The 8642-nt window shown below is 40.0% G+C and overlaps 1 protein-coding gene across 2 annotated transcripts; it reads right to left on the bottom strand.

Moving 5' to 3' along the window:
- Nucleotides 1-30: 30 nt before the first annotated feature.
- LOC136421441 (putative transferase CAF17 homolog, mitochondrial) lies at nt 31-4976 on the bottom strand. 2 transcript variants are annotated; one of them, XM_066408749.1, is made up of 8 exons: nt 4879-4976; nt 4029-4346; nt 3277-3414; nt 2717-2873; nt 1967-2101; nt 1505-1604; nt 991-1104; nt 31-694 (listed from the first exon to the last, which is right to left on the bottom strand). In XM_066408749.1, the coding sequence occupies exons 2-8, from the start codon at nt 4335-4337 to the stop codon at nt 598-600; spliced, it is 1050 nt and encodes a 349-aa protein (XP_066264846.1). In that variant the 5' UTR covers nt 4338-4346; nt 4879-4976; the 3' UTR covers nt 31-597. The 2 variants fall into 2 exon arrangements, with proteins under 2 accessions (XP_066264846.1, XP_066264845.1); XM_066408748.1 differs by having other exon boundaries at nt 1967-2104.
- Between the last annotated feature and the right edge of the window lie 3666 nt (nt 4977-8642).

The raw sequence follows: 8642 nt of genomic DNA on the forward strand, positions 1-8642 counted from the left end.
TCAATAAAAACAATACGATGTTGTTGTGCATTATTGAAGTGCTGTTGTTTATTGGGAAGAAATCAAGCAATACAATTTATTTTAAAACTCCTCTTGGATAGTTGTAAGTTAACCAACACAGTGGCTAATTAAACTTGTAGACCTGTAAGTAAAATTTAAAAATTTTACCCAAAAGCAAAATTTCTCAAAGTCGAAGCGTATCATGCTTTTTTCTCAATAGTTGAATGTGGCTTCACTATGGTTTGCCTTTTATGATATAGCCAAGCGCACAGGGTCGCTCCTTCTCTTCTCAATAAGTGTGTTGGTAAATTCTTTAAAAAAAAAAAAATATTCCTTTTATTGTCCCATTTGTCTTAACACTTCGTTCTAAGAAATGTGACAGTCCATTCCCTGACAGTTCTTCAACAAATCAACATGGAATTAACGTTAGTTGAAACCATTTTCTCAAGAACTTGCTGTCCCTTAAAACATAATGATACTAAACTTCATATCATATACATAGTTATACATAATCATTGATTCTTGCATCATATATACAAGTGATGGCCCTCTCTGGGAACATTCTGCATATTCAGAAGTTCTACACTAGATAAAGTTTTATGCTTGTTGCGGGTCCTGAGGCCACCATTGGGGAGTCTCTGCCGTTAAGCCAACCTCCTCACCACTGTCCTGTTTACAGTACAGTTTCTCTTGGCTAGAAAGGCAGGAAGACAAGTAAACAATGTTATTGACATTTCTAAAACTCAGGACACAAAACACAGTGTTATGAGTTAGAAGATTCAAGGAACAAATCATGAGGGTAACACATAGTGTACTTTCAGATGTTAAATAGAATGTACCAAACTATAAGATAGAGTGGATTTATTCTTCAGCTAACTGACATCTTTTGCACCAAGTCATCCCTCACATAAAACATCTGGAGCTATAAACTGTATTAACAGTATAATGACATATTTCTCTCTATCCATTACCCAGGGTTCCATAGCTTACCTGTGAGCTAGTCTGACCAGAGCTATCCCATGAACCCCTTGGGCATGTCGGAACTTGCCGACATTCTTTCCCTTCTCGTTGGTTAGTGTCGACCCTGCCTCCAAACTGGACGGTCTGAAAAACAAGTTTTAGATATGTCATGAAAATTAAGAGTGACATCTCAAACCAGTTAAGTTCACTGAAGAGCTATTCTTCCATCATGACAAATAAGACAGACACTATGTACAGTATTTACAGGTTACAATTCCCCTAGCTCATTTCGACAAGCACAATGAACAGTGGACCACGGCTTTATGTCCTGTCCTAAGGACTGTGACCCTTTTCAGTAGTGTGCAAGTTGGGTGAGGGACACTGTCTAGGAATCAAACTCATGACTTCTCTTTCGCTTACCCGGTAATTATAAACAGTACAAGCCACAGGGAAGTCACCAATACAAACAAACAAAGAAACAAACAAAGAAAGAAAGAAACAAACAAACAAACAAACCCTGCAGACAAATTTGAGTTGAGGTTACCTATCTAGAGTGACTGGCATGAGTCTTTTCCTGATGACTCCAGTGTGGTGGGTTCTGGCCGTCAGCTCCTGACCAATGTAACAGCCTTTATCAAAACTCACTGGAAAGATAGTTTAAGCATAGAAAAATGTTTTGGTATAATCTGTAAAGACTGTGCTAAGTCACATTAGAGAGAGGAATACAGTATTTGATTGTTTCTAACACAAGACATAATAAGTATTTTTCTTACTTCATTCAGTAAAAAACAGTTTGCTGGAAAATGCTAAAGTAACCTGGACATTGTTTAACATTATTCATATTATCACAAGACTCTAGCAGTACACTTAATCATGACAAGTATATCAACATTTGGAACTCTTACCACATTGCTTTCTAAATCTTTGAACGAAGTTGTCTATATAATACCAGTAAAGAATATAATAAGATCTTTGGAAGAAATTTAAAAAAAAAAAGTACATGTACCTCCATTCAGGAAGGCCAGGTTGGACTCCAGAGGTGTACAGTTTCCAGGTGGGAGGTCGTTGACCCCCTCCCCCACCCCCAGTTTATATCTGAGTGTGTGGTAGTCTTCACTGGTCCCCTCTGTGCAGTCAAACACTACTGTGGAGGGAGGGAGAGAGCATGATAATTTATCAGTTTGATATAAAAAGAAATGTCACAAACATATAGTCATAGTTATCATTAATTGTTACATGAAAACTACATGTATGTATTTCAGTAACCATTCATTTTGTTGATAAAAAAAATCCTTAGCTTGTTTTCTCTACGTACATGTACATGTATTATTTGCACTGATACATCCAACATAAATGCAAAATGTATTTCTTTCGCCACAAGCCTTCCCCCACCCTTAGTTTATATCTGTGTGTGGTAGTCCTGCTGCGTTCCTCCTATATACACAGTCAAACACTACTGTTGAAGGGGAAACATCAAAGCAGGTAAAAAGAAACATTTCAGGAAATGAATACAGATCTTTCCCATTTTAGGCTTACATGATCTGTAAGTACCCTACTAGTATCATCTTATAAATGTAGTGGCAGAAATGTTTGATTTTTCTTCTTTTACTTTAATTAAGCTCATGATGTGCAGTGACACAGTCAAGCCAAGTGACATATATTAGATTGCATTATAAAAAATTAAAGGATAAAGGAAAAAAAAGTTTGTTTTTCCAAAGCATGTATATAATAATAGATATGTGAAGTGGAAACTCACGATTGGTCCCACACTTCAACACGACCCTGTTCCCAAGGTCGGGAATACGTGGGTCGGTAACCGACATCCCAGTGTCGGACACAAACACTGGAGGGTCGCTGGTCCCCGGCAGCAGTGCCCAAACTGAGTACTCGTCTCCCACGCTGGAAATGTCTACCTGGAGAAAAGTCATGTAAACAAATCAAAGGCAATCCTTCAGATAATATAAGAAACTTGCGATGTAACATATGTTAACAAAAATGCTTGAAAAAATTACATAAGATAGACTACTACTCAGTATTGGCTTTCTATTTGCAGTTACTTAGTGAAAGGTTTTGAAACTGCAATGCTGTCATCAATTGTCAACTAATACAGTGACTTAAATATGTCAAACATGGTTCTTCACATCTGATTACATGTATTTACATTGTTTAGGTCTAAGAAGATTGTATCTACATGATTTGAATAAAAAAACTGCAAAATACCAAACTCAACGACTTACATGTATCCTATTCCTAACTATGCCCTCAGTTTGTGATTGTACAACAATCTTTAGACGAATGTGACCCTATTAAATGTACCTTTTTCCTGATCTTGTACATCTTGAGGAGTTTGATGAGTGCGGGCACGACGCTCTGATCACACTCCAGCAGTAGGCTGGGCGGGGCGGCAGGGCTGGTCTGGAGGTTATACAGCAGGATGTCATACAGCACTCGGCCCTGGAATACATCAGAAATCATGTTACTTAATGGATCACAAGCCTAAGGTCCTGGGTTCCAATCCAAGCAGACTGGGCAAGGAGGAAAGGCTACTCTGGAGGTTATACAGCAGGATATCATACAGGACTCTGCCTTGCATGGAAGAGAATTCAAACTCGCGTATAATGGATCGCAAGGTCCAGGGTTCGAACCCCAGTGGTTACTCTAGAGGTTGTACATAAGGATATCAGACTAGAACTCTGCCCTGGGAAAACATACAAATCAACATGTAATCCATATGGATGATCACAGGGACAGGGGTTTCAATCTGTGCTAGGAGACAGGGTGACTTTGTAGGATATTCACATAGAATACAACACAGTGCATTGTGTTCCCCAAGGTACTGGCCCGACCGTGGGTCAGATCACCCAAAGGCCACAGGGCAATTCGACCCACGGAAGGGCCCTGACCGAGGGTGATGCGGAATAAATCTTATCCGACCAATGTAGCGAACGTCTCCCGAAAGGCCGAAACCCAGTGAGGAAATTAGTTCAGCATTAAATTGTTACCTTTGTTCCTGTTTAGAAAAAAAAAGTCAGAATACAATAGGTGAAAAGTAAGAATAAATGACTAACCTGTACATTAAGTATCATGGTGTACAGAGTCCTGTTCTCTATATTCAGGCTTTCCATGTCATTCGTGATCAGACCTTGGAGGAACGGTACCGTATCCGACCCCGCGACTCGAACCAAGCTGCGTTCTTCCAGTCTGACACATTTCGCTTTTACATCTTCTGTCTTGTTAACGTTACACAAAGTTCTGGTGAGGAGTTGGGCTGGTAAACTTGGATACTGTATGATTTTTCTGCTGGTAGCTTGAACATGATGGATTTTTGTGAGCAGTGTCTGTGAATGTCTCACACACAGCCCCAGTCTACCTGCCATGGTCTGTGCCTGTGTCTGTGGGCGGAGAGTTCAACATAAGTTTCTTGTTATTATGGTTGATTTTATGCAATGAGACATGTACAGAACTGAAAATTGAAGTGATCATTTTTGAAAAAAATGTGATTTCAGAATATCAGTGTAAAATATCTTGTTACAAAGGTCAATATCAGTGTCTTCTGAGATACAATTTGTGAGCCTTGTTTTTTTTTCATATACAGTGAATTTGACACAAAGTGTGTGAGTGACTTTCAAGTGTCATCCCGGTAACCACTAACGTTACAACCCCCTCCCCCCCTCCGTGCCGCTTATTCTGTCCCCTGAGTTTGATAGACTGCTTCTTCCTATTGCATAAAATACACAGTCTGACACATCAGTTATGCAAACAAGAGAATTCTATTGTACTAGTACGACTATGTAACGCCCCCCTCCCCTCCTCGAAATTTGACCGATATCGAGTTGGATTAAACAGTTACGTTAACTTCTACGAAATGACAATACATCTTACACATTGTACATCTGTTCCCTGACAAATAACATTTACCTTTACTGTAATATCTTGCTGGATACAGTCTAGTTTTGCTAAAAAGTAATCACAAAGAGGCAGACGATTTTTTTTCTACAAGGGCGCGGCCATCTTGATGATGATAAGTTTCAATGCAATACTTCAATCAGCTGCTAGAGGACGCTTTTGATCCATGCCGCGGTGGCTGCACTTTTCAATCCAGTTAGTAGGTGTCGCTGTTGACACGTCGCGAAGTTGACACTGACAATGGATAGAACAATGATGCTGATTGGTTCACACCGTGATGACGTTGGCTATCCCCAAATAAGGTTTCTATTTAAAAGAAACGTAATCGGAATCCTTGATTCTGATTGGTCCGCATCTCAGTGACGTCTTTTATTGCTAAATGAGGGCAACGCAGTTCGAAAGTTGTACGGCCGTTCTGTTTTTCTGTCAACAAGGTTGTAGTTGAAAGTCAGGGGAGTCAGAGCTTATCTTGAAGGATTTTTTCAACGAATGGGAATGTTTGGGCTTCCAGATCAGCAACGTTGTTGTTCGGACTAACTTTACGATGGGATGGAGCGACTATTCACTACGAAAGGAAGGAGTAAAGACGTTGCGATCCGACCAACAGTGGCGTGAGTTGGTAGATAAGATAGATGGAAAGTCAGAGTTATGAGAATGTTTTCTACTTCCAAAGAGTGGCGTTTGTCATTGTTTGATGACTGGTGAACCTGTGTACACATTAACAAAGCCTCTACTCGGCTCTACAAAAGGCTGTTGTTGAATACAACTACTAGTACGAAGTTAGTTACGGTCAGTGTCAGAAGAGTGACATATCTTTCAAAGTTGCCCACAAACGTAGTTCCTAAGCGCGCTTAGTATGGTCTACTATTTGTAACATACTACATTTTGACGATAAAATGATTGCCCACAAAGAAAAATAATAATTAATGACAATTAATTTGTTCTTTACTGCTACGAAATGTTCAAGGGCACTTTGCTCACAATCGTCGAACTTTCGAATTCCGGATCAATCGAACAATGACCGGAGGCAACCTGGAACTTTCGAAATGGTCGCTAGGCAACCCCAACCGACACGCATCTGTCTTGGTGTTCGGAACTTTTGAATTTTCCGTCTGAGTTAGAGGAAATCTAAAGGTACGACTTCAATCTTCCTACTGAAAGTTTTTTTTTTCCCTTCTAGATGAGGAAGGGTTTTCAAAGCGTTGCTTTTCCTACGAAAGTAATGGAGATGGTGTACTCTCACTGAAAAATAATACTATGTGGTGTATAAGACTAAGTAGAGTGGATTCATTCCTCAAGCTGATATCTTTCATACTGCAGTCGTCCAAAATATGCTACAGCGTCTTTTATGAAATTGTGACGTGAATGTACGGTTGGCTTGAGGTTGTCCACTACTACTTGCCTATATAGTATATGGTGTATAAGATGTGAGCCTTGATATGACATTTAAAGTTTAGATAAATGAAAGGAACAAGACTAGATTTAGACGAATGTAATCTGGTTAGGAATCAGGCTTTGGCAATGACAACTTTATGGTAGATTCTAACGATTGTTATGATATCTGCTTGTATCATATCTTGCACGCAAGTTTTAATTAGCCAATAAACTCATGATGTTGACACCAGTCAAGTTATTGTATATTTGAAATTTTTGTTAACAGTAATCTCTGCATAGACCATGTTTCCTTCACAATTCATTAGTATCAAAAATACTATCATTGCATAGTAATTTTCATTTTAGCACAAAAATATAAAAATATTTCAATCTTGGAAACAATTAGTACAAACTTCAACAGAAAATGTCACCAATATATACATAACACAACAGTTTTACTTTGAACTTAGGCCTGTTTGAAAATTGCCTGCAAGCTTTCCTCAGTCAGGCCATTCATTGATATATACAAGGGACGGAATTAGTAATCTCTGTATAGTACTATGTTTACATGACTATTTACATTGCTATCAAACATACTCTTATTCCATAGTGCATGTACATCACAGAAGTATTTCATATAAGTAACTGTACACAGAACGAATGGCAAATGTACATAATCATCTCTAAAAAGCCACAACTCTTTTGTACAGAGAACATTCAAGTAGGAATGTCAGGTTATGAACATTTACATACAGAAGTTTCATTGCCTCCAGCTTTCATCCCTGAGTATAAGTCAGATATCGATACACTTCAAGCAACAAGTATCAGACCTAAAGGCCAAATACTTCGAGGAACTTTCTGTGTGATTCATCCCAGTACTTTGAGGCCAAAAGTTTCTCCTTCAACCTTTTTGCGGCTTCAAACTCTTTACTTCCATTCTCCAGAATCTTGATGATGCGCTTGGCAAGTGTTTGGGCAGCTTCATCATCATCCTCTTTGATCTCTACGATAGGGCGGTCAAGATCGGAATGTTTGTCCAGGAACCAGGCAAGACCAGACTTGTGGGAGACCAGGACCGGCACCCCTGCAGCAATGGCCTCCAGACCAACCAGTCCGAACGGCTCTGCACGTGACGGCATCAGAACAACATGGGCCTGCTGAATGTGTCTGCTCAGCTCTTCCTGTGTTGTATGCTTCAGGGGAGTGAAGTGGATTTTGCCCTTCTCCACGTTAGCTTGGATGATTTTCTTGCTCTCTGGAAAATCTTCGGCACTGACTCCACAGGCTCGCCACTTTGTATTTGGAAGGTGGTCAATCACAATGTGCATGGCCTTAGCAGCAATGTCGTAGCCTTTCAGGCTTTCTGCGCCTATAATTGTGCCCATGGACAGCACCGTCTTTGTTTTCGTGTTGACGTAGTTCACTCGCAACTTGCCGAAGATGTCGGATGGCTTGGGCAGAAACTCGTGATGTTGACAATTTAGTTGTTTTGTCTGATGTGTGTAGTAGTCATACACCAACGGACCAACCGAGAAGATAACATCAGCATGTTGTAGGTCATCCAGAATCCCGGCAGTCTCCTCTCCGATGCTCATCACCTTCTCATCACTCTTGTAGTGGCCGGTTTCTTCTGGGATCTCATGAGTAACTTGTACGAGTGTGGCGTCAGGAAAGCGTCGCTCTTTGATCTGTTTTGCTGCATGACTTGTGATGTTAACATTGCCGACAATAAAGCCTATGTCTGAGGGAAGTTTCCGATACCTTGTTTCGTGGTCCCATGTCAGCCAATCAAGAATTGGCTTTCTCTCGTCTCCCTTGAACGTTGTTGGAAAGATCAGCTGAACCCCATCAGCAGCTGCAGCATCCTTGTCATCCTCTGTGGCATCCAGGACTGTAGAATAAACCGTTGCTCCTTTTGAGGCCAAGAAGCGTGCCATCTGGCAGTGGATAGTGGAGACACCACCATGGGAGTTGCCGTATTCATCATTGATTAGCAACACCACAGGCTTCCTTTCAGATCCTAGAAACAAGTTAAAGTGAAGAAAATAATAATACATTTGAGTGCATTCAAATAGTACATTTTGTAGAAAATCTTTTTCTTGTCATTCAGTAAGGAATTATCCAGGATGGAGCATAGATGTAGTGTCCTCAAAACTATTTTGGTGCTAATAACTGCTATCATCCTGGCATTCAAAGCGTAATCATGGTAACACATATTGCTACAGGTGTATTGCTATGTGTGCTTTGCTGTGCTTGGAGGTATCAATACCTGGTGTAATTTTTCTTCTAAATATGTAAAAGCAAACAATATGGTTTGAATTGAGAAGTTTCTGACTTTGATAGAATTCAACATGTTTTTTAATCAAGAGATGGATTTAAATTCCTACCATTTCCACTGGATT

This window comes from Branchiostoma lanceolatum, chromosome 16 (genome assembly GCF_035083965.1).
Source record: "Branchiostoma lanceolatum isolate klBraLanc5 chromosome 16, klBraLanc5.hap2, whole genome shotgun sequence".
In the NCBI taxonomy this organism is placed as follows: Eukaryota; Metazoa; Chordata; class Leptocardii; order Amphioxiformes; family Branchiostomatidae; genus Branchiostoma; species Branchiostoma lanceolatum.